The sequence below is a fragment of the Grus americana genome, chromosome 25 (genome assembly GCF_028858705.1).
Source record: "Grus americana isolate bGruAme1 chromosome 25, bGruAme1.mat, whole genome shotgun sequence".
NCBI lineage: Eukaryota > Metazoa > Chordata > Aves > Gruiformes > Gruidae > Grus > Grus americana.
In genome coordinates this window covers 6,289,530-6,315,986 of record NC_072876.1, presented here as the reverse complement: position 1 = coordinate 6,315,986, position 26,457 = coordinate 6,289,530, and the positions used below count along the sequence as shown (strand labels likewise).

Sequence of the window (26,457 nt, the reverse complement as noted above, 5' to 3'; positions counted from 1 at the left end):
CCCCACTCCGCCATCAACATCAAGGTCTATGTCACTTCACTAGAGTAGCGGTTGAATCAAACTCAGAGGCAGCACGTATCCTGGTCTCACTGCACCGGGTGGCTTTGATGTTACGTCTGGGTATGACCACGCCACCACGAGAGTGGCGTCTTCCCAGGATCGTCTCCCTTCCCATCCCAGCAGGGATGTCACAGGCAGCCCGCACCCAGCCGCCCGAACCTCTCTGCACAGAAGATGCCCCCGTGTCCCTCCTCCCCGCTAGCGGAGGGTAACAGTGGCCCTGCCCAGGTTTGGGAGGACAGGGCTGAACTGGGATTTGTATCAGGTATCTCCATTTCAGGGCCTAGTCCTACCCAGCAGAATATCTATTCTTTTTCCAAATCGTCTAGGATTACAAGGTCAATGCTGCCCAGACGTGCCAAAGGGCTGCCAGAACAGATGGATTTGAAGAAGTGAGATTTTTTCATAAGGGTAGATCTGCATTTTATCTCTCTTTTTTTTTTTTTTTAACCCCACTCTTTCCCCTTACAAAACAATACCAGTTTTGAGTTGCTTCAGTGAGCAGCATTGCTCAACCTGCTCCAAACCCCCTACGAGGCCAAATTTGCCACTTCACAGCCTGCACTTTTCCAGCAGGAAGCGTGGCCCTTCTGCGGAGCCAGGGAGAACGTCACAAGGAGGACCTGGAGATGGCTGCTCGTGAAGCAAACCCGAAAGGGATCACTACACCTGAGGGGAGTCCTGAGCACACAGGGGACACCAGCCCAGCATCATCCGGGCTCTCGCTCCTTGCCTTTCCTCCCAGAGCTGCAAGCCAGCTATGGGAGTCACCAGAGGCACAGGACATCCACAGTGGTGTGGCAGAGAGCCCGTCCCTGCTGGGACACATTTTTGTCCTAAGGAGATCCAAGGTGCAGACCAGCTCAGCCACAAGACCTCACCTGGGACAAGCTGGCTCCCGCCACACCAGGACTGATCCGGGGCAACAGCCTGTCCGTTTGCAATGCACAAAAGTAGCTCTTTTCCAGCTACTGCAGAGGTTTGTCGTCTTCTTAAAAACCTTGTTGTTACAAAAGGCCTGATCCCGAGACCCAGCCGGCACTCGAGATGCCAGCTGAAGGCGACAGGCGCCAAGGACTGTCACCAGCTCGCAGGATTTAGCTCAGGGAAGCCTCTCTCCTGCCAAACCACCCCGCTCCTCGCTTCTCTCCTGCTAACCCTGGGGACTTCCTGCTCTCAGAGCAGCATGTCAGAATCTCTGAATCACTTTATCTGTGGAAGAAACAGAACAAAAGGCTGCAAGAGATAGGCAAGCAGGTTTGCAACAGCAGCACCGCTCTATAGCAAACATCCTTTTCCTGGCATTTTGTTTTGCACCTAATTGAATCAGTCTCTGCCTGGCTAATGAAAGAGAGGAAGAAAGTGGAAAATGTTCCTTTGTTTCTCCAGCTTGCGGAGGAGCCCACTCTCATCGTGGAAGGTCTGCAAGCTGCCAGTGCTGCCCACTGAGCATCCCATTGCCGGGAATGCATCAGGTCTCCCTTCTGCAAGATCCCCCCAGGGCAGAGATCCCCCACACTTGTCCAGCACCTCTAGGGGTGGAAATTGCACAGCAGCTGAGCTTCCCCTTGGCAAACTTGCTCCCTTGATCTCTCCTGGCTGCATCCCACAAAAAAAGAAAGAAAAAAAAAAAAAAGGAAAGAAAGCAGCAACCATTTCCCATTGCCTCCACTGCTCTGACACGGTGATCCCAGAGCACGGTCATGTTGCAGCCTCAAGCCCCCAGTTGCTGCCTCTGTAGTCTCCAAGACAGACCCGAGTCCAGAAGCAGAGACCGTTTCACTCAAATTACAGGTCTGCAAATGCAGACTGGGATGCGACAAGTCACATCAGCTTCTCTTCATGTAGTGACAGTTACTCTGTACATCAAGCTCTACCCTCAGCAACACCCACACACCCACTATGCCTACAAGGAGTCTGTGTAAACCTATTTGGTGAGGCTGCACAGGGAGCAGAGCGCCCAGCTCCTCTCTGCAGCAGCCCCGTCTGCAGGAGAAAAGGAAGTTGCACTCGATTTTGTCACTCAAGTTGATAAAGTACCATTTTACATTATCAGACTCGATGAGACACCAGGAAAGCGGGAGCAGGCTGTGCTCCGTTGTGCTCGCGAGCTGACTCAAAAAGAGGGTGGAAAGAGCTGCTGATGTTGCTGCTGGCCACCCACCCTACCCAGCAGCTGAGACACAGCTACAGAAATGAGCAGCCATGAAAGTCCATTTGCAAATAGGAAATCTGGGGCAAACATTTGTTTCCATCTCCTGACCAGAGCTCGAGACTGGATGTCAAGGGTAAAGGTGCCAACTTCAGATGCAGAAACGCTCACATCTATGTGACCCATGCAACAAGCAGAAGGTAACGCAGCAGAACATAAGCATGTCTTCTGGAAAGCCAATGCTCTGTCACAAATGACCATCCCTTTCTATTCAGCTGTTACCTCTTTCTCTTGTTTTCACTCCTCATGGCTGCTGTCACTGCTGCTCCCCTCCTTGTCTGCCTACTGCCTCGATCCTGCTTACAGTCTTTGCTAGGGAATACCTGGCAGTTTGCGAAGCTGACCTCAGGTCAAAGATTTCAGAGGTGTTAGGAGCAAACCAGGCAGATGAAGGTGACCTTCAAGCAGCTGAACACCCTCTGACACAGGCCAGAAAAGCCTTTATTAAAAAAAAAAAAAAGAGAAAAAAAAAAGTAAAGGTAGGTTAGATAACGCCCTTGGCGGAAATCCAACTTCCTCCAAATGGACAAGTCCCTCGTTGCATCATTTCCTTCTCCCTAGAATAACTTCATCAAGATTTTATTTCAAATGTGTCCTTTCTAAACTGCTGAGCTGGTGCCAAGCATCCCTGCAAGAGAAGGAAGCAAACCTACTGGGAAAGTGAGCCAGCTTCCTCTGAAAGGCCAGGGAGGACACGTGGGAAGCTGAAGTGGCACCGATCCACGAGAAGAAGCCAGGATGCACCGTTGTCCAAACCTTGATGAAGAAGGTCCCCTTCCCCTCCCCACCCTCTTCCACGGCAAGATTGTGAAAGAGAAGTAATATCACCACAATTAGCACAGAGGAAAACAGCAGCTCGCCCTTGTTTTGCAATCAGGGTATTATTAACTCTTGTCAGGTCCCAAAGCGAAGACAAATCCTTCATGTATCTTCAGATGTTACCTCCACTCCCTCTTTACTGAGGAGAGCAATGGGAGACTGGAGCGGGATCTGCTCCAAACAGGGTTAAGTATCTACCAAAACAAGCCTTGTGGCGGGCAGGGAAAGATGACCACCGGATCACAGGCTGCAGAGCATCTCCTGCCCAGACATCTGCAAACGCCTCAGCACCTCTCCTGAAGGGCTGCGGCTGGTTTGCGATGCCCTTTGGCTAACAGCAACTACCAGGAACAAACCCCTCCCCTGCCGAGTGCTCACGGCCGTCCCCTTGGGAAGGGGAAAAGGGATCCTATTTGCCTGAAAAAGCTATAATATATATTGACCCCCAAAATGAAGCCGGTCTTGTCCACCTCAACTGCATATTGATTGTGAGGATGGAAGAGCTCCGTGCCAACTGTCCGGCTGTGCCTCACGTTGTGAGAGTGTCCCAGGATCCTGATGGGGAAAAAAAGTACAGGAAAGGAGAACTCCAGTAGAGAGACCTGCACAAGCAGAAGTGAGCAACAGGAGGCAGACAGCACTTTCCTTCTTCATCCCCACCCCAATACTGCCAGGAGGAGGGAGAAGAGAAGATGAATATTGTGGCACTGCTTAGCCACAGCTTCCTGCTGACAAACCTCTGGGGGGAAGAAATAAAAAAGGCTCCAAGTGAGGAGGCATTAGCATTTGAGCGTGCGAGTGAAGGAAAGCCTCCAGGGATGGTGCACATGCTCTGCCCACCACCCACCTGCACATCTCCTAACTGCTCTCCTTGGAGGGAACCTGCTACAAACAAAGCTCAAGATTCAACTGAAAAAAGCAAACCCTCACCAAGAATAAAGCAACAAATGAATCAGAATGAAATACAACTGGGATCCACGGGAGATACACACAAGGCGCTCACCAAGTCCAATTCCTTGTAGCCCAAGGTCCGCGCTGCAGAAATCACTAGAATTTGCTGTGATCATCTCCCCTCCTCTGCAGGGATGATGACAGCAGGACTGCCTTTAAAGTCTGAATCAGGAGGGGGATAGAGGTGAAGCATGGCAGTAAGTTCACCTTCCTGCTGGACAGGGAGCTCATCCATCACTCCGAAGGGAACAGAGATCTGACAGTGGCCCACGACACGCATTTCCATCAGCTTCGCACTCCTGAGAACACAGAGCGCGCTATCCTTGCTTTGAAATACAGCCCGCTTGCCTACAAGGTGACTGTTCAGCACCTTCTGCTCAGCTTGTTGTCTCTGCAACAGAGGCCCAGCAGAAAAGTGAACGCAAACCAACTCCCATTCCCCCTCTGCCTTTTTTTGCAGCTAAACATTAACCCCCTCATTATCACAGGGCCAACAGGAACCCTTCCGTGACTGGCTGGGATTTGCTTCATGTGATGGATCCCAGTCCTGGGAAGATACCCACGCAGAATCCATCGCTGGATGAGGAGGTGCTCTCGAGGACGAAGCTTTACTGACACAGCAGGAGAAAGCCTTTGCACACAGATTTTGTGGTAGCCCCCTGCAGCAGGATGCTGCAGCACAACCACAGCTCAGCATCCAGAGCAGCAATAAGCAGTTGTGTTTCCTCTGTGTGTTCCCATCCCTCACCACTACTCATGGTAATAATGATCCACGTACTTTCTCCGTGAGCGCTACTTAAGGCAACAACCACCCACAAGTGGCTACAGGGAGAGAGGTATGGAGGTGAGGGGATTTTCCCCAGCCTTCATGGGCACTTGGAAAAAACACGTTCATAATAGAGCTCCCCAGTTACCAGAACTGCCTTCCGATTCACACCTGAAAGTTTTGTGGGTTCACTCCCCACCCTGGGGACAAATCACATTCACATCATCTCACCCACCCCAGCCCAAAAAAAAAAAAAAAAAAGATATTAAATAAGGCGATGACTAACCCTGAGAAATTCTTGCAGACAAACCGTCTCCAGGGATGTTTGTTACTCGAAGCGAGGTGGCCGTTTCCTCCCAAGGGCTCTGATCTACCAGCACGGAAGGCCCCCAAGAAAAGGGGTTCTCCAATTTCCTCCCCCATTGACAAAGTTGAACTCGGAGGTTTGGATCTTTGCTTTGAACTTTTATCAGACGAGAAAACGCTTTGCCTTTCAAAGCCTACACAGCTTCTGCCTGAGGGTACGATGGGAGAGGCAAAGTAGCCCTGCTTTAACTCAAGGGCGCAGAGCAGGACCTGGGCAGCAGCGATGTCCCTCCTCATTTCCATCATCCCCTTGGCAGCACTGTCAGCCTCCACGTACGACCCAGCCAGCCAGATCCCAGGTCAGAAAAGCTCCCACCCATTTTGCTGGTTAACTCTCCACTTAAAGCTTCATTTTTCCTACTGGTGTGGAAATGCACCTCCCATGCCATGCCCCTTTGCAGCCGGGGCAAGTCAGAGCCACACGCCTCAACGGCGGCCCTCACCTCATGCCTGCGGTCTCCAGAGCTGTCACTCGAGAGCAAACCAGTGCCCAGGAGCAAGCTCAGCATGGCAGCTCCACTGGCAACGAGCACTTAAGGCACAAGGAACTTTCTCTACAACCTGGAGGTGACAAAGCTGCTTCCCACAGCAGGGAGCGAGTGTCTGCCCAGGATGGAGAGGTCTCCACCAACAGACATCGGACCCAGCGGGGTGAGGAGGTTGGGTGGGGAACACAGAGGAAGGTGAAGAAGTGGGAGAAAGAGAGCAGGAGGAGACACAGAGGCAGGTATGCTGCCAAGTAGCAGGATGCAGGAGATAAGAGAGCTGTCGAGGGGGTGGAGGGCTCTTTGAGATAGGGGTGGTTACCAGGAGCTGCCGAGGCGTGATGGAATTGTCTGTGTAAATGCAGAGTTTCTCCACGGTCAGGGGCATGGTTTCTCGCAACTTGGAAGCCAGGAGCATGCAGACCGCTCCCAGAAGCTGCAAGTGACTTTTCCGCATGGGGACTAATGACAGGTAGCGATCCACGTAATTCATGGCCAAGGGGAAGACCTCTTCTTCGCACTTCTGCTCCTCGCACACCTGACAAAACCCAATTACAAAAATAAATAAAAAATAAAAGGAAGTTTTAATCAGCACAGGACTCCCCAGATCCTGCCTGCACCGCAGCTTCAAAGTTTCTGGTCACGATGGTGTTTCACACTTATCTGCAGGGCTTTGAAGGCATTTTGGTGCTAAGGAGTAAATTAGCTACAGGCGTTAAATCTATGGCTTTGGTGCAATTACACCAGCAACAAGTCTGACCAATGCCTTAAGACTTTATCTTCCTGCGGAAAGCTGCAGAACTTATATGTAGCTAGAAAGAGTGCACAAATAAGTTAAGACCAAAATTACTTTATTTAGCTTCTTTTTTAACGTCCCCTGTTGGGGATGGCTCCAGCCAGCTGTTCTGCAAAGCTGCCATTTTCTGCTCCGTGGGGACTGGGCACCTCTGGAAAAAATGAGCAATTCCAGCATATCTCCAGCTGGAGATCTAACAGGGCAGGATCCACAGCCACTTCTGGCAACTCCACCGTAAGCGGTCCGGAGACACAAGAAGAATCAATGGCAGAGCCCAAATCAATGGTTGAGTCTGACAGTCCTCAGCCACACTTGTACCACAGCCATGAACAGAATCCAGCAGCTCTGAATTTCAGCCCTCTGCTCTTATCTGTCAACCAGTATCAAAACACCGGTCATCATTAACTTCCTTCTTTCAAAGCAACCATAAAAATATTGAGGTTTAGCCTCACACAGCAGCAAACACCGCCATTCCCCTTCCAGCAGCGACTGCCTCCCCCTGCACAGACTGCCGTAGCGCCGACAACACCGACACACACCGTCACGGCAACTGCCAAGTGTCATCCACTTCTTGTCTGCCTTTGGGCTGCACAGGAAGAGGCTCCAAAGCAGCATTTATCTAACTACCCTTCTCTGAAAGGGAATTACAGAAACAGAACAATAATAGCAAGGGAAAAAAACCCCCAAAACTTGAAAAAGCAAGATGCTCATTATTTCTTTTGACAGAAGCAGGCGGCTTCTTGCAACAGCAGCCAGGGTGGAGAGCAGGCGGGCTCGATCCCAACATCATTTGTCCTTTGCAGAATCTGTTCTTTCTTTCTCTATTGAGACTGTTCACTCTGACCAGCTCCTGAAGAGGCCCATGAGATTTTTCCCCCACTGAACTGCATCCCGCAGAGAGCCACGTTCATTTTTAATTTAGGGAAGTAAACGGTAGTGATATTATTTTCCCCCTTTAACCAGGCATTTTCAGCCCCATTGAGGAAACACAAGCCTCTAGCCTGTGGGTGCACAGCTGAGCTCTCTGCCCAGAAGTTTTGGGGAGCGGGGTGCAAACGGGGGGTCCGACAGCAGTGTGGCAGCACACCACCGGGGCGGGGTGACCACAGGCTGTGGGTTCAGGGGGTGCCTGCTCCTCCTGCGTGGGGCAATCACATCTTCTAGCACAGCTGGCACTCACAGAGACACTGCCCCACTGCAGACTACCTTCCTCACCCACCCCCGGCCCCTCCATGTGCAGCCCCTTTCCTCCTCACCGGCATAACCCCCCCCATGCCGGAGCCCTGACCTTCGGCGCATACCAAGCCCTGGAACTTCAGGGCTTTCCTGTCCCCTGGATTGTCCCTTGCACCCCTGCACGATGCGATCCCACCGAACCCCGCAGCAAACAGAGGTCGGGTGCTTCCTTCTGTCCTGCGCTTCCCCCCCACCAGCTTTCTCCCGCCGGAGCGCGCACGCTTGCAAGCGTGGACGGCGGGCAAGGAAAAGCGCCGGTGACCGGGCAGGGAAAGCCGGAGCTGCGGCGGGAGAGGAGGCAGCAAGGCGTCCCGTACCTCCAGCATCCAGAAGGCCAGCATCTTCCGCATGTAGGGCTTGATCTCCCGCTGCAGGCAGTGGAAGTAGAAGACGCCGGGGCTGTAACGCTCCTCCTGGCTCAGCAGGTTCTGCAGCACCCGCCGGTCACCCAGGAGCTCCGGGTCGCGCCCGGCGCGGGGCACACGGGGAACGGCTTCCATGCAGAGCAGCTCCATGGGAGCGGGCAAAGCGGGCAGCGCAGGCAGGCGGTGCGGGCAGGGCAGGCAGTGCGGGCAGGGCAGGCAGTGCGGGCAGGGCAGGCAGCCACCCTGCCGGCTCCGCTGCAGCCGCGGGACGCCGGGAATTGGCCGCGCTCCCAGGGGGCGGGGCCGCCGCCCACCCGGGGCGACCCGCCAAGCCCGGGCGGCCGAGACGCGCCGCGGGGCGGGGCCACAGCCACGTCCCGCCAATCCGCGGACCGACCGGCAGCCACGCGCCGAAACCGGGGGTGGTCACGCCCCCAAGAGGCGGGGACAGCGGCGCGCCGGCGGGCTGGCAGCACGTGGAGCGGCCGCGGGGCGCTGCTGCCATGTTGGGGGGGGGGGCGGGAAGCCGGCACCGGCCGCCCCCGGGTCTCGCCCCGTCCCTCCACTGCGGCACCAGCGACCGCGCATTTCCCCCGGTACCCGCTTTGTTTCCAGGGGTGCCCAGCGCGCTGCAGGACAAGCAGGCTGCAGAAGGACAGTTCCGGAGTTTGCAGGGAGGTTTCTGTCAACCCAACCTTTACAAATTTCTGAGAGTAATTTTTTTCAGTATTTAGTCCTGTACCTTTGTGTGTGTGTGTGTGTCTGACCAAAGTCCTTCAAGGCTATGAAAATAATCAGCTGGGTACATACTTGGAGCCGGTCTGTACTGAGCCTGCTGTCTCCCAGAAGTTACCCTCATGTTACTACTGGTGCGGCTCCATGGGAGATAGCAACCTCAGTGTCTGCCGAGATAAGGGTTTGTCAGGCTTGGCTGGTTTTTCCGAACAATTAACAATTGTTTGGAAATACTTTTGCAAATTGTACATTGCATGGCTACTTAGCCTAGGAATTTTAAACTCTTTTGAGTAAGTTTGCACTGCGACTTCCACAGCATAGGATTTGCCCTGTATTGGTACGTGAGTCTGCTTCCAGTTGACCCAGCAGTAATTACTTTCTAGTATGGGAAGTTGAAGACAAAGGGGTTGTAATTCTGGCCACGTTGCTCCCTGATGGTTGTCGCTGGCTACAAAAACCGCCATGTCTTGACTTTGCAAGTGCCAAGAGGAAGAGTCAGAAAACAGTATCGAATGTACTGCTGATTCTCTAATTGGAAGGGGGAACGGATTGCCTTCAAGCTTGCAAATTAAAAGCCTCTCACTGAGTTGAGAGAATTAGCTCAGGAGGTCCATTTTTAATGAAAGTTCCCAATACTGGTAACGAGGGCAACGTGCCCAAATGGGATGACCTGCCTGTATAAGCCTCTTTGCCAGCAGGATGGTGCCGCAATGTGCCATTTGCAGCAGCAGTTGCAACCAAATGATTATAATCACCAATATGAGAGGTGGGAATGACATTCCAGACCACCAGCATCTCTTGCTCTGCTTGATTGCATCATTCCCTGCCAAATTCTGACTGCCCTACCTCGTGAAATGAAGCACCTCAGCAGTACGCACTCCTGTAACACTTCATTGCACAGTATATTCCATTTTACCGCGCAGTATTGCTGAGCTGAGAGCACGAAACAAGGAGTCGGATGGAGTCGAGCCCAAATTCAACTCACAGCAACGATCTGTATCTGCAATCCTGGGGAAAAAGCTGCTCGTGTTCAGAAGGGAATGGAGCAACGGAATTTGTAGAAAGCGAGGACTTTTGGGATGCAGTATCATGCACAGGGGACTCAGCTGAACACCTCTGACCAGTCCTGCTGGAGTACTCCTCAGTATATACGCTTACTTGTATTTTTCGGCTAAGGAACAAAGAACCAAAGGAGTTAGCAGTGGAGTGATTGGCCACAATAGCTACTCCCCCCCCAAAATCACTTCTATGTGTGCCATTTTGACACATTCAGTACTTTTTTTTGTATTTTCAGTCATCTAAAAAGAGTCTTTTAAAGAAGAACAAACATACGAAGTTAATAAGTGTAAGTAAAACAAGACTGAAGTCTTTGTTCTCCCTGCTTAGGATTTTTTTTGTATTGAAAATGAAAAACATCTTTTTGATCAGAGGTTTAGAGGTTCGAAATACTACTCATGACAGTGAACACAAAGGTCACATACATAACACATTTCACACACTGGAATCCCATTTCTACACTTGTACAGATGGCTTTCATTTTCTGCAAGGTATGTGATACATTGCAAATTTTTAATGATGCCATCAGCGTTGATTTGTTGTGCTGAATGCCCTGAGAACACCATACAGCAAGGCGACACGGAACTGGAGAAAAGAAAGGGGGAAAGAATTAGATCAATCCCATGCCTGCCTTAAAATGAAAAAGAGGAATTTTTGTAGGTGAGATGAGATTCCCAAATCCCTTTCCCAACTAACTTTCTTTCACCTTATAAATAAATCTTCCAGTGGTGTGGGCAAGAAATATTTGAAGAATCTATGGGAGAGATTTCTGTGGACCAGTCAGCTGTTTTTAATCCGGGATGACCCCCCCCCCCCCGCCCCCGCTCCACTCCCCCACTCTTTCATTGTGAGCAGCATCCCCCATTTGTGCAGGGGAAGAGAAGGGCCCCATGTCCCACATTTTTAGTAAAAATAGACAGCAGCTATTTTCTTTAGTCAGGCAAAGGGAAACCACAGAACTGGGTTCTTGGTCCTTCTGGTTTCTGGGCTGTGCCTTTTGAAATTGAAAGTTTCAGGCCCTTTCCCAGACTTCATGGTCTTTCTCCTGTTTCCCAGTGTCTGCACGGTGGTTCTGACGCAGCCCAATCGGCTGCAGCTGGGCTCGGCGGCAACCGTGGGCCATAGGACACGGAGGGGGAAAATGAAGCCTGTTGCATAAGAAAGTGTTCCTTCCAGATGATGACTTGGCAAAACCGATGCCTCGGCAAGCCGCATTATCAGGCTAGAAAGGCAAATTACAGACTGCAGGCATCCTAAAAAGCCTATTGTGTGGGTGTGCGGAGGGAAAAGAGAAAATTCCAGGAAAACCAAATTTTGGTCACTGCTGTCCATAGATAGTCAGCTTTCTGGCTTTAGCAAGAGAGAGCGCAGCAATATTAAAAAAGGAAATTCCTTCAGAGTAAAAATTAAAAAACTTGATAGCCTCCAGACTTCCAGGATCCTGAACCAGAAATGTTATTCTTTGCTGAATCATAAAAAGGGCTCATTTTTTTGGTATGTTGATGATGAATTAAAAAGAGTGACCAGCAGCTGGAGCTTTTAAAGGGACAAGGCAGATGCAGGTCTGATCATGATGGATCGAGGCTAATGCCATTCAACAGGGGCACGTCCATAAGCTCTTTGCTGCAGTAAGTTTTATCTATGTCACTTTGCACCAACAGTGGGCCTGGCCCCAAAGGTTGTCAGCAAACGTGATCAGTACCTTTTCCACACTGGTTTCTGTGTCTTATATTTTATATCAACCTTCCATCCAATTTTGATCTACCAAGAGCTAAGCCATCTTCTTCCTTGGTCATACTGCAACTACAGCATCATCAGTGACATCAAAATGAAAGTGCTTAACATACATGAAGGACTTAAAAATGAACCCAAGAAATCCCCAAAAAAGAATGAAAAACAGGTACCATTTTGTGCATGTGCGAGGAAGAGCGAAGACCGTATTTCACACTTTCTGGTTTGAAGATTTCAGAGCACTTCAAACATCCTAATCTGTTGTATTTCACATCCAGTTTTCCCTAAAGCAAGGAGATACTGCAGCTTCTCCCAGCAGGAAAGAACAAGGGCTCTGGCACACAAGTGCTAGCAAAGCGCGTCGTGGCAGTTTGGTGTCACACTCTTGGGCTTGCCAGAAGTCCCCGCTGCTTTAGAAGGAGATGGCCCAGTTCACAGTCCATCACACGCACTTAACTGCTGATAAAGATGGACCGGTACTAGCAGGTCAGGCTGTGGGGTGCAGAGTTCATCTGCTGACATGGCAGCAGCCGGGCAGATCGCTGCAGGGATGGAGCATGTTGGCCCATCACAGATGTTTGCTCTAGCGCACATGAATCAGAGCCTGCAGGGCTTGAGGCATCTTCCCTGCTCCTTCAGCCATTCCCTGGTCCAGTGGGCAGGAGAGCTGAGGATTTCCTGGTCTCGGTCCCATGCTTGAACCCAAGACTGCTGTCTCCCCCCACCCCGTAGCTGGCTCTCTCCCCTTTCTCATATCTTACTCATTCTTAACTTAGAAAAAAAATGCTTTCACTGAATTGAAGGGAAGCTTGGTTGAGTACAAGTTTAACACTTGACCCAGGGGACGTGTTTCATAATATCTTTCCCATTACTGGCAACCGCTGCATTCCCTTTCCTCTGACTTGGTCAGGCTTTTGAGTACAACTAATTAGTTGGGAGTGATATCATCTGAATACTGAATCCCAGCAATGCTTAGATATGTCCAGTAATGATATACATGAACATTCTGAAGAAGAAAGCTTGCTGCTTCAAAGGTCAAAATACGGATTTTTCATTGACTTAAATCCCCTTATTAGAGCAGCTTTTGGTTCAGCTTGGACCAATTGTCTATTTAAACAACAGCGTGACTGTTGATACTCTTTGGGTCTATGCTATATCCATCACATCTGTATCTGAGCATGCCTGTTCCTGGGATATAGATCAATTTAATAATATGAGTTCCTTAACCAAGTTTATTAAAGGAGAGAAACAGTTGGATGTAGGGAAGCCCTTCACTTAGGTGGCTTCCAGAACGGAATGAAGAAGTGGTTGGAAAGAGGTGTGAATGGACGAAAAGAGATGCATTTGTCAACAAGCATTTAGCAATTCACTACATCTTTTGGCAAATCATTTAGGAGAAAATTTCCAGAAGTGGCTACGGCTTTGGAGCATCTCCATTTCAGAGCAGCTGGGCCAGATTTGCCTCCAGTGGAGCCAGCTCAGTTTGCCTCAGCTAACAATTTAGGCCAGCAGGGATTTAAATGTAGTTTCACCTGACTTTTTATGAAAAGCATTAGAACAAGTTTGTCTTCATCTGTCATTTTAGCAGCTGTTTTCTGCCTTTGTTCCCTTCTCCTAATGAAATCTAAAATTAAGTCACATTTTCATTGACTCAAACTCATACCATAGTGAGCCATCCCCAGGTGAATGTTCAGTTTTGCTCCCAAATCAGGCATTTCAGAAACCAGCCAAATTAAGCTGGTAAAGATAGAAAGAAAGATCATAGAAAAAATGCAAAGCTGAAACCAATCAATTTCAGAAAGCAAACTGGGCTTTGGAAAGCCCCAGGTTGTGATATATTTAGTTCATTTCAGGGGATTATCTATGGTTACCAATTATGCAAATTGTTAAAAAATACTACCCTGAAATTTTACATATGAACTACATCTTTTTTACAACACCCTGCCCTTGTCCATCCTTCCTGCCTTTTCCTGCCCTGCCCTGATCTTGTTGCCTATGTCTCGTGCACGCTATTCGGTAGATATAGCGTTTGGGTTTTTCTAAGAAATTTTGGTTGCATGATATTTTTCATTTGATGTGGCAAGCCCAGTGCCTAGCGCCTGTTTGCCAACGCAAACTGCCAGTCAGTGAGTCAGAACCAGCTCAAGGCTTCTCAGCAGTGCAGGCAGAAAGGGAATTTGCCATGGCTGTACTGCAGAAAGGATCCGTCCTGCCTGCTGATGAAGTGATGAGGAAGGGGGGACCGGCCCAGCTGGAACAGAAGCAGGGAAAAGGGGAAAAAAAAAATCCTTGAAAGCTGGGCTTGGTGTTCCTGTTGCAAGACGTTGAGTCTGCTGTGGGATGAGGCTGTTTGCAGCACCCCAAGCCTGCATCCCAGCCGTTCACTGCACGGTAGCACCCCGCCACATTTTCCAGGACCTCCCAAAGCAAAACAGGCAGCAGAATCATGGCAGCAGGGCTGCAGCCAGCCAGCACTCCCGAGGAAATGCGGTGTCATAGACTGAGCACTAGACTGGCAGGATTTTAATCTTGGCTTAGCCAGGCAGTAAATGGGGATGGAGACTGGGCAGGTCTCAGCCCAGGTCTGGACTAGGAGGATTGTTGCCTTTCCAGGGGCAGAGGGGATCACGCCAGGACAGGATGGAGGGTGGGCTTGGAGGGGGTGTGCTATCCCGCTACCGATGTTGCAGTGGAAATACTGTGGGACTGAGCTCCGGGTGCCAGCAATGGGCAGGCAGCAGTCTCATCAGATCAGTCAAGTCGGTGCTAGATTTGGTTCCTTGGAGGGAGGACTGCACTGTGTGCATGTAAGTGTTTTGGGGGGTAGAAAGAGAACGACTGATACCCCACTGACTTCCCCCAGTTGTGGTACACCTGGCTTGCTGTTACCTTCCAGCACAGGCTGAGTATATGCTACAAGGGCTTTGAACTAGCGGCAGACATCACAGGCAAGAAGCCTTTACCATGAGCTTGCTGGCTGCGCTCGGTTCACCCTTGGTGTAACTGAAAGGAAACATCTTGCACCAACCCCACATCAGCCAGAACAGGCCAACGCAGCCAGCAGGCGCCGAGCTGAGCTGCTCTCACGTCCAGCACAGCGGCTGTGTCTGTGCGTGGCAGGCCCTCTGCTCTGACACCCCAGGGACGGACTCAAAGCCCACACCATCTTTGCTGCCAACTGGCTTTACCACAATGCATATATAGCGTATGTGTCCTCCCCCACCTAGGCGGTGAAGTACGCTCATCCTTCTAGTTCAAACTGCAGAGCCAAGGAAGGAAAATTTTAAGGACCTACAAAGCACAGTGATTGAGTACAGGCAAAGGGGAACATCACACCCCTGGGTTAATAAATGGAAATAAAAATACAATCCACATAGCAGCACAGCCATCGTTCAGATAACCTGCAGCTTCGAAGACAAGTCTCCTTTTTTAAGTATTCGACTATGGTCCCAGAGCACCTTTCCCTGAAGGCACAAATGTCACTATTTCTTGTGATTGTCACAGCCAGGTACCTCTGTATACCCCAACAGATGTATACAGACCAAATTCACTGAGGTGCCAGTGTCCATAATAAAATACAGATGTATTTCTCCCAGCACTTCTGGCAATTGTATATTATCTACGTATGCTTCTGTATTCACATCATCAATAATTACTGACATTAACAACATGCTAATGAGATACACTCTGTGAATGCATACACATCACTGGGCAAGCAGTATTCCCACTGTATTTAGACAGATCTTTGGTGGAATGATTCCAGCAGCTGTCCGATACGTTAACCATTTCTGCCAACACTAACCCATCGCTTTGCATTTATTCTGAGCCTTACAACATAGGAGTTGCTGCTCCTGCCTGTCCACCCTGGCCTCTCCTAGCACCATAGCAGTGAAGATGATGTCTCCTGAAACATCAGAAGCTGAAATCAGTAGTGGTTTAAATGGCTGTATCCTGTAGTTGTATTGTAGCCTATTCAACTATTCCTACTAGAGAGCCAGGCTTCAGCCACCCCAACTAGCCCTGCCACCAAAAGCAAGTCAGCAGTTTACACGCCTGCCCTGTGCATGTGAGCAGAAATACTGTCATTCTCATTTGTCTACAAGAGCCTGAGCAGAAGGGAATCAGATCTACTGCAGTGCAACACCAGAGTCAGCCTCCTACCAGGATACTGTCTGTAGCAATTAAAATACAAACTTCCTTCCCACTGCGAACTGACAAACAAAGAGGTTCCTGCAATCAGGCGTGAGTGCTTCTGAGTTTATTTTTGTAGCTCTTCAGCATTATTTATAAGGTGAGCTGGCAGACCATGTCCCCAAAACAAGCGTTAAGGTCTGGACAGTGAACAGCCTGCTGCGGGTGTTAGGGGCTGGGCCAGACCGATTTCAGGGCTGGAGGACCTGAAACCCAGCTGGATATGCTCTGGTCTGGGTGGCCGCTGCCACAGGGATGAATCCGTGGTATCTGGTCCACACTGAAAAACCCTGCGTTGCTACCAGGGTTTAGAAACTGCACATCAGCAGCTGGGGAAGGAGAAAAGATGAGGGGACGGCAGTGCTTAGCAGACCTCCAAAGGAATGCAGGAGCATCCCCACTTACCGACAAGGAAACTGGGGCACAGGGCACTGAAATGACTTGCTCATCGCTCCCTGGCAGATGAGTGCCAGGCCTAGACAGGGAGCCTGCAAATTCCAAGTCCCAGCACGGTGCTCTGTCTGCCCAAGCCCCACCGCAATCGCAGAGGTCGCGTGCCCAACATCAGCACCACGTCCTGCTCAGGCGTGCTCTGGTATGCTTGGTGTTGGTGACGCAGCGCTCTGCCCCAGGCACTGCTCCGCGTGGCACTCACTTGCACATACTTTCCACTGCCCTGCAATGCAGGGCTGTAAAGATGCTGAGCAGTCACTCCTCCCTGGGTGATTTTCCATAGCCCAGCAAACAAGGGGACCTTGCAACTGTTGTTGGGTCTTCTTCAGCTCTTTGGTGGGGGAGACTCCCTGTTGCGCGGCCACCTTGCCAGTCCCCATCCAGGCTCAGAGCAATGATAAGTGCAGAACTGCTGAACAGCCCCATCGTCGGAGCCACTGATTATCTGCACAGCTTGGGTCAGGCAGTAAGGAGTGCGGGGCTTGCCAGGCCTACTAGGGTGTCATTACCATAAAAATGTCCCCTCCTCCCTAACGTATTTGAGCCAAAGCCCATTGCAAGTCACCAAAGAAAGCTAGCCCAGCAGCTTTAGAAGCAGCTAGAGATGCTGGAACTAGAGATGCTGTTTTGGACCCGTAAGGTGTTACACGGCCAGATAAATGGCTGTCACGGGGGCACTGCAGGGATTATTGAGCAGTGCCAGGGGATGTGACATCTCTGGGAAACCATGGTCCTTGTCTGCTGAAAACCTATGAGGGAATCAGGAACATGTGACAGACGAACACATGAGGAACGTGGGGACAAGGACACACGGGTCGTCACAGCCCAGCAGGTGCAGCGGTGTTAGCTTTGCTGTTCCTTGACCTGGAATGCCCCTGCCTTTGTTCTGCAAGTGTGACTTTGGAACAGGGATCTCTGGAGCCTCTCCTTTGGATTTTCCTTCTGTGTTTTGGACCAGCCTGGTCCCCTGGCCAGGCTGAACTTGCTAACGTGACCCCAGGGAGAGGAAAAGGAGAGATACACCTCTACTACCCAGTGCACTGGGGGAGAACTGAATGGGTGGAGAGCTGCGAACAGCATGCAGAGAACTGGGCAAAGCGAGAAAGATGAACCTGTGACAAGTGTGTGAGGTTCAGCTGGCAAGGCGACAGGAGCAGACAGCTGGTCAGATTCAGCCAAGGAACTTTCATTTCCCAGGCTGAGCTCCGAGTGGTGCACGTGATGGAAAGTAGACTGACTTGTTTCTTCTCTCACCTGAGCTCCAGGGGCTTCTTGTTTTCAGAAAAGGCAAATGTCAAACTGGCACAAGATTTTGACTTCTCAGCCCAGGCAGAGACAGAAACCGGGAAGATGCATGCATCCTTAGAGCGCCAGAAAGAGAAAGAAAAGGGAGGACAAGGAGAGAAAAAAATAAAAGCTAGATCAAGGGCTGAATTTTCAAAGGCCCTCAGCAGCCAGCAAATCTTTTTGTTCTTAAGTCAGTGGTGGAAGAAGTAGGATCTGCATTGCTCTGAGCGACAGCTAAGCTTTTTTAGAAACCTGCCCCCTTCCCTTCCATGCCTATGATGGAGATTTCACAGAGATGAGATCTATTTGATTTAAAGGAATAATCCTGTGGTCCTGGATGTAACACACAGGTCTGGGTGTCTAAATAGAGGCTGCAAGAGACTCTCTGCCCCCCTTAAAGCAGCCATCTGGGAACTCATGCCAAGCCCAGCGTGCTCTGAAGTGACTTGGCCATCATCTTCTGGAGGACCTGGCCGCTCAGTTGTGGGCACCACTGTCTTGCCCTGTTTGGCAGCCAACAGACCTCGTAGTGCAAAATGTGAGTGTAAAGACACAGGGAGTGGTTGAGCCAGCCTTTCGATAATGGTCTGAGAACTCAGGAGAGAGTCAAGCACACAGTACAGCAGCTAATTCCTGGGAAACAGTGACTAATGAGCTCAGCTTCTGTCTTGACCTCATCGAGGCTGGGGAGTACAGTCAGTTTGCAGTTGCCTCCAAGAGTTACCAAAAGACTCCAGGTCAGCTGGGATCTTGCTTTTTCCTTGCCAGAAAAGAACAAGTTCTTAATAGCTACAGAGAAGGAAAGAACCGGAGGCCCTAGAGGGATGTAAACAAGTTGGAGGTGATGGGAGATGACAGTTAGACCTCACTTCTACTTACATCTCTTGCATGCCCTGTAATTTAAGGGCCTTTGCCAAGGAAACTGGAGCTACCCCCAAGTCCTGTGAGTCCCTCTGAGGAAACAGCTACTGAAAGAGGACTCGCCTCCCTGCCTGATGTTGGGAACAGCCTCTTGGGAGTGGCCGGGGTTGTACCTGTGGCACCAGAGAAGGCAAGACACTTCAGCACCCACTCGGGAAGGATGTTTCCTCCGCACTGGCTGTGCCCAGCACATACGCAAGCAATAAGGAGACCCTGGGAGTCTCCCCCAGCCCCTGCCACCGCTGCCTCACCGAGGCCCGAGGTCCCCCCGTGAAATCCGTTGAATCGCCTGGAGCTGCTGAAGGGCATCAATGCATTTCTTGCTATTTTGGACAGAGCCCCTTTCCTGTGGTCACGCTCCAGGGCAGAAGAGTTGTATGCACATTTGCAGTTACCACTTGGCTGCCTGTTTCAAATTGCAGCTGTTTGGTCACTTGGGAATCAGCCAGCCCCCTCCCACACATGCAGGGTTAGCAGGAGCTTCCTCGCACCCAGGCAAGGATCAGGCCATGTATTAGTGCATAAAGCACAGCTGAATACAGAAGGGCTTAACTTTTGAACAAAAACTGTGACCAGCTTCAGTAGGGCCAGGAGGAGATTCTACTTGGGAAAGAAAACCAACCAAAACAACAAAACCCTTTCTGCTGGCAACCATAGTGAAAGGAATGAGATCTGGGTCTTCTTAGCAAACTGCTGGGCCTGGGAGTGCTTGAAAGGTTTCCTAGAGACAACGGTGCAGTGCATGGAAATGTTTTCCATTTGCAACAGCACTCCTACCTCGTTCTTCTCAGTGCACCAACCTAAGCATGACCTTTTGGGGTCTGACAGCTAACAACCAGTCCTGGCTCCTGCCACTTCCTTTTGAGCCTACAATGCCAACTTCTTGCGATTCCTAAGCAAGATTACAAGCCAGAAAGAGTTTGGATATTCTCTGGATATCAAGACTGTCTTGCATTCTAAAATGCACGAGAGGAGATGCTAAACCACGTGCTTCAGAGTCAACACTAATAACTGTTCTTGCAAATTATCCCTAGTCTACTTATGCAGGGTTCTTCTGAGTCAGCTAATACTGCCTTTCGGATAGAGAGGAGACTGTTAAATGAGCCTTCGGTTTCACCAGCACAGCAATTTCTATTTTCTAATATCTTAAGTTTCCCAGAGAGAATGAGGAGCATTATTCCCTTCACCCAGATAATACAATGTACAATTAAAAAAATATGTAATAAGTGTTCACAGTGGAAAGAAAAGGTATGTATTGGAAAGAGCCAGAAATGTCAGGGCTTGGGGATTACTTTCCTAGCTCTTTTCTGCCTTGCTTGGTAGCCTGGGCAGACCACTTAGCTGCTATGTGCCTCAGTTTCCCTCCAGCCAGCTGAGATAATGGAAGTACAGGAGTCTCCATTGAACTCAGAACTGCTGCCAGATACTCCAGAGCGCACATGTGCAAGTGGAACTCTGGCAAATGCATTTATTCTGCACTTACCTGGCACTGAGCCTACTCCATTCATATTTATGCAATTAATCATTAATGATGTTCATTTATTAATGGTCTTAAAGGCCTTCAAGATGGTAGAAAATTCCCAGGTGAAAGATGCTACAAAATTACGTCTAACTCTATAAACACGTCAGCAAAGGATTTAATTCTCCCTGAAAATGACATCGTGCAATGGAATGACTGTATCAGACCCTTGGAAAGGGACCTAGTAATTAACTTGGTGTAAATTAATCAACTTCAGTCAGGACTTAGAGACTTTAATAGCTGAATGCTAGCTTTTGTAGTGACAACTCCCAGAACATACTCTGAAGTGGCCTGCCTGCTTGAAGTGGTACAAGCTCCAGGACTTGGGAACCAACAGCTATTATTTGTATTATTTGCCTTACAAAGGGTATAAAAGCACCCCTCACACCCCAAGATCTGGGCCTTTTGGGCCCCGATGCACACCAGGAGAGACTGAGGAGATGCCAACCTCGCTAGATAAGGCGGACAAAGGAGCTGCATGAGAAACCAACTGCACAGGGAGAGCAAGGACAATCTGGGAGCTGGTTTCCCGGGTGAAACTGTGGAAGTCCGGGCTGCTGCCAAAGGGGCTGTCCCACTCTCCCCCCTGCCCGATGCCAGTTCTCCTCCCTTCGTTGCATGGACGCTGGTCTTTGTGCTGGCTGCCCTGCTCTGACCGGGTTAACTTCTGCCAGATCAGGGACAAGACCCAGCTGGCTGCAAAGCTGCGTTACTGAATGGGCAAGTGCAGACAGGAAAGCCGTGCCCGGGCGAGATTTAGGTCAGCTCTGTCTCAGAATCAGGTGGGCTTCTCCATTTGCTCCATCCAGATAAAAGCTTTACTCTTTTCACCATGCAAAGGATATCGCGGTGGCAAAACCATTTAACTATATTTAAATTAGTAGATATGTAAAATAAACCATATTAATGTAAAGTATGACCATATTTGTATAAGAGCCTCTACAGCTCTAACTATTCTGGCAAATAAACCTCCCACAGCTCAGGAACAATTTACATTGGTGAAGCACAGACTAGACCTACATCTTCTGAGCCCTAGTGATTACCAGGGCAGGCAGCCATTCTGGGGAGCAGACAGATATGCTGCATAAGTGATAGCCATAATAACGGAAATGCTTATTACTATATGAAACACAGAAACTGAGACTACTGCAATTAATTAAAAAAGGAAATCAGAGCAGGGTCACTAGAGCCTAAACATAGAAGGGGGGCGACAACACCCACAATCTGAGGAAAAAATAATAACATTCAAGGCTCCACAAAGATAAATATCATAGGCTACACCCCAGCTGACCCAGAGTCACCCTGGTACATGGCTACTGAAAGCGCAGCTCCTCAGCTGGCAGGGTGGGGCTGCCAGCATCTGTACCGGGGATCTGTCCCTCCGCCCGCCACAGCTGGAAACAGCTCGCAAGAAAGAGAAGCCTCAGCAAAACAAGACACTTTAGAGGATGTTTTTCTCCAAAGAGGCTGGGAAAGTGTTTGATTTTTCTACCTGAAAATAAATATATATGTACATTATATTTTGCCCAGTTAATCTTTCTTCTTGTTTACCTCAAGGTCATGCTGTACTGCTTGTCCTTTATGGAGTGGAAGAAGCAGGATTTGGCTGTGATACCATAAAGGGGAATTTTTACTGAGGCTGCTGGACATAAACACACCCTGTGGTCCTCTCTGTCTGTCCAGGGCACATTGCTGCAGCCAGCCTTACCGCAATGGGTGTCCCTACGCTGCGGCATGGACTGGAGAGGGACAGGAAACATTTTTCCCATCCCACAAAAATCTTCCTGTTCTGCATCAGGATGAACCCAAGACCTTTCAGTGCTTCTAGTCTTGTTTTCTGAAGAAACAAGCCATATGCAATCCTGCTGTGCGGGTCTGTCCTCCCTTTTCCATAAATTCTTAATTCTTTGGCCAATTACAACTAAGTCTGACCGACTTGATCAGGTAAAGATACCAACAGTGTTGCATTCCCACAGGCATCATACAAACAGGCAGCTCAGGAGGAAAGAGACCCAAATCATGCTTCCAGTAAGAAATAGATTCAGTCCTTCACAGACACCAGATAACACACAGGAGCTTCAGTTTTGTCGGAAGCCAGCTGTGCCTGGCCTTGCTGCTCATGACAGTAGCGTCCGGATAGCTCAGTGGCGTGACCTGGGACTTGATAGGACAAAGCTCAAGTCCAAGACTTGATTCTCAGTCTGTGCCCAAAGAGGTGGCTACAGCCGGGGCAACGGGGTCACTCTTTCTCTCGTCCTAATAGAATTCCAAGCACACAAGGAAAAAAATCAGCATTTTCTTCCAACTGTTTACACCGGAGACTTTCACCCAGCTCCAGTACAGGTACAGGCTGCTCACCACTACCCGCAGAGCAAGGCTGGGGTTTGCACAGAGTGGGGCATTGCTCGGGGGCGGCTCTTCTCCAGCATCCACCTCCTTACACCCTTCATCAGCAAGAAACTCATAAAGGCTACAAACGCTGCCTTGACCCCTTTGGCAAAGCCCCTCCAGCTCCCCAGACCAGGGCACAGCCCCACCACATCAAATGCATCCCTCCACCCTGGCTTTTCACCACACTTGGCAGAGGAGACTTCCCTTATTTATTTTTTCCCTCTTGGCTGCCACCTCGCAGGTCTTTACCAGATCTTTGCAGATGGTGGCTCAAAGCCTAATCGTGCATCCCAGCTTTTGCATTATCTGGGCCCCAGAGGCCACCCTGCCACACACATCTGTGCCAGAAAGGTCAGAGATAAGCAAAAGGTCCTTTTGTGCTCCTGTCTCCCTGCCTGGGTTTCTTAGAATCTAGCTGCCCTCAAAAAGAGAAAGACAAACAACTGCACGGGGACAGTGACCGATAGTGCTTCAGTAAGCCACGGTGCTGTTTTTAATGCCCAGGCAAGAAGGAGAGGTTGCCCTAAGGTATTGGCAGTCTCATATCCCTGTGCACAGAGAGGGCTAAGGGCAGCAAGGTGGAGGGAAGAGCTGATTGCATGTTTAGAGGTAGCTGTGCAATCAAAATTGCAGGCAATCAGCTTGCATCAGAAGGTATGTGCAGACACAAGAGAATCCACTTGGCCTGTAGAGGTAGAGATGCATTGCACTAGTGCACTTCAGCAGCTGCAAACTGCAGGCTGGCAGGAAAGTCTGTGAACAGAAAGATCATTTAAAGAGGGTGAGATTCATGCTGGTGGCTAGCACAAAGCCTCAGACCTACCTCCACACCCCAAGCTGAGGTTGGTGATGGGTAAGGGGGACAGGACACTGAGCTAGTGTCTAGGCTAAGGCACAGACAAATATCCATTGCTGATCAGCAGCTCTGAGCTGGGGAGGGGTGGCTATCAGGGAGACAGCAAGGGAGGGGATTGCTGAACTGGGTGAAAATAACCTGCTTTTAATCACTGATAAATTAGAAGGTACTTTGATGATGGTGGATGGAGAAGTAACATCATACATACTGAATCACATTTCCCTAGGCCAGTGTATTTTAAAGTGTGCTTAACTTTATTTCCATCACAGCTGCTGCAAGTTTTGCTCCCAGCTTAGGCCAATGATGACAGCTTTGGAAAATCCCATCACTGCAGTTTAACAATGATGAATTTGTTAATACCTGCAAAGTGCTTTGATGAGGTAGATTTCTCAAGCAGGCAGTGGAAATATACTGCTGCTGCTTCTGGATGAAGAAAACACATGGGATTCATGTTTAGCTTATAACTGGAACAAAACATAGATGTCCCTGCTAGTCATACTGCCTGACCCCTTCCCATCTCACCAAGAGTGAGGATGAGGAGCACAAATGTCTAAGAACAGCTGTATTGGTTTGTGTTCAGCCCTGTAATGCTGAGGTTCTGCATGACCCTCAGCAAATGAGCCCCATACACTGTGCCTCAGTTTCCCCTTCTGTAATACTCCGAGGCTGATGGAAGGAGACATTCACAGAACTCAGCATTTTTTATAATTCTTGCATTTTGTGTTTGGTTTTTTTTTTTTAAACTCTTGACTGGGCATATAAATAGCAGCTGCCCAAGGCTATAGTGCAGAAAGTCAAAGGCGTATGTCTTTGATTTACGAGGCCTCCATTCAGTTCAGTTTGCCTCCCCCTGTAGTTCCCATGGGAAAAGTTGCTCTTCAGTTCCTATCCAAAATCTCTTGTATGGTACAACTGGGAGCTGTTAGACAACCACCTCTTTCTGCCTTTGCTACAATTTTCTCAGAAAAGTGAGCTAGACATGCTGCTTCTCCCTTTTGCTGTGCTGAATTTGTTGAAGAAACAAAGGTACCAGGTTAACAGGAAATGCAGGCACTATGGTTTTGCTTAGTATGGTGGTGACCAGGTTAAAAATCTCAGTTATCCAACCTAATGCACAACGCAGAGGAAGAAATCAGCATGTGTAAACAGTGATGGAAAACCTACCTGCACAGAGCACCCCACCACTGTATACAACTGCTATACCACAACCTACAGAAAAAACAAAATCTCCAATTGCCTTCTGCTCCCAGGGGAAGGGCTGGTGCCAAAGGCTGGGGTAGAACTTGAGAGCTCATTCAAGCCCAAAAGCATGTGTGACAAGTCTCTACCCCCAATCTTTTTGCTTTAAAATGGACACAGTACCTGCTGCCCCCTACACTCCCCCAGTAAATGCAGTCTGCCTTACTGTCTGTATGCACAGTGCTGCTGGGGCCTGGGGCTGTGACAGCAAGTGATTTTCAATAACCTCCAATACTAATATTTGCACTTTGTCTCCACAGAGAAAAAGCGCTTTTTTTTTTGTAGAGACTCCTCAGTCTCCTACCAGGGCAGCTCCCTTCTCCTACAGCTGTGCTCTCCTCTGTATTACTGTCCTCTGCTCCTGGGTTATGAAATGATGCCAAGTGTCCACATGAATTGTCTCATGCAAGAGCTTATGATTGATCTGAAAGAGGGGAGACACATTCATCTAAGTGTCAGCTATTACTGAACACAGCAACCAGAGACACTAGAAACACTAACTACATGCCCTGGAAACTCCTACTTGGGTCAGTAGACATACTCAGCTCTGTATACCAATTTGATGTCCATGGAAGCTGTAGATCTCATTTCCAGGCATACACTGCTTGAGATTACTGTTGATCTTCATAAACTGTAAACCAGGAACTGTGCACTTGTACTGCTGAACCTGACAGGGCTCTCCTCCTAGATGGGTTTAGGAGATGCTGTAAGACAAAGCCCAGACTATATCTTTTGCAGTTATAACCACCGAAATCCTGGATTATTACTTCCCTGATGTAAGCAAGAGAGCGCTCAGCCCCCACACACCCAGGAGCGGGAAGGTTTGCCCATGACAAATGATGGCAGGGCTGCAGGGTACCATTCTCATGTGCCAGCAGCTGAGAGTGAGATACAAAAGGCTTAGAGACAGGGCTGATGTTTGCCAGCAGTTATACCCCTGAGACCCCCTTGGTTTCAATGGGCTCCCATGTGCAACATGAAGCAGATCTCAGCCCATTCAGCCCCACAATATGCAAACTTATTTTTACCACCATTACCTGACAAATATGTTAAAAGCAAGCATAAATGTTTATTTACTTCCTGCACAGTAAAAGTTAAGAAGGAGAAAATAGATGCTCAACAACGATCTCTGCTCACCTGCAGAGATTGATGGTTGGATGCACAGCTGAAAGCTACAGTGGTGCCCTAAAGACAGACCAGTTTCCACTCCCCATCTCTTGTCACTTCTTGCACCTGCAGATCTGGCTCAGCCAAGCCCTTGCAGGCACAGCTAAGTGCCTAAGGAAGATGCATCTGGTTGCACATGTGGATGACCCTTTGATGCAAACCACTGCTTTGGAGCAGAGATAGCACTTTGAGAGCAGAGATTATACTGGTGGTCCTCAGCCACCACAGAAGTCTGCTGTAGGTAGGCCCATTCTGCGTCCTGTGTTTAACCCTTCAGCTTTGCAAGCTGACAGTTTCAAAGAGCTTTAACAGTTGCATCAGAGTTGAAAAAACAACTGCAAGTGAGGCAGAAAACAAGTGTGGCACAAGACCTTTGAAGAAAGACAGCAGCGTGAACATTACACAATGTATCTCAGCAGTAGTTTCCCTGCACACTGTTGCAGCTGTAAGCACATCAGATTTTACCAGTTCTGGTGCTGTCACTACTGCTCTTATACTCCATTAACTGTCTGCATGTTGGCAGCACTGCAATGCCAGGCAAAGACTCCTCTCTGCTGAACTTGGTGCTTGCTCTGATGGCATTTGTGATTTGGGGCATCACAAGCAATATTGGGATTGCATCCTTCCGTGCCTTGCCCTGTGTTGCATGGCTTCAGCAAGTGACCTTGATCTGTACCCTACCAGGCTAGGGCTAGAGAGGTGCCACTGGCTCTCTCCTGTGCAAGATAACTGGAAAATGCTGAGATAGTTTCTGGGTAAAGATGAGAAGTGTCATCTCCCCAGATGAAGAATTTGGGGAAATCTCTGCAAAATCTGAGACTTTCTGGGGTATTTCCAATAGAGAGGCTGACCCAA

The 26,457-nt window shown here is 49.4% G+C and overlaps 1 protein-coding gene across 2 annotated transcripts in view; it reads right to left on the bottom strand.

Annotated features, from left to right (window-relative positions):
* The window catches only part of CCND3 (cyclin D3), a 45,701-nt gene that overhangs the window by 6,894 nt on the left and 12,350 nt on the right, over positions 1 to 26,457 (bottom strand). Inside the window, exons 1-2 of one of the 2 annotated variants that reach the window (XM_054803852.1) lie at positions 8,009 to 8,262; positions 5,982 to 6,197 (exon numbers count right to left, since the gene is read on the bottom strand). In XM_054803852.1, coding sequence (XP_054659827.1) covers positions 5,982 to 6,197; positions 8,009 to 8,206 — 414 coding nt within the window. In that variant the 5' untranslated portion in view covers positions 8,207 to 8,262. Of the gene's footprint in view, positions 1 to 5,981; positions 6,198 to 8,008; positions 8,263 to 26,457 lie in introns of those variants that run through there. The other variant, XM_054803853.1, reaches the window with a different exon arrangement.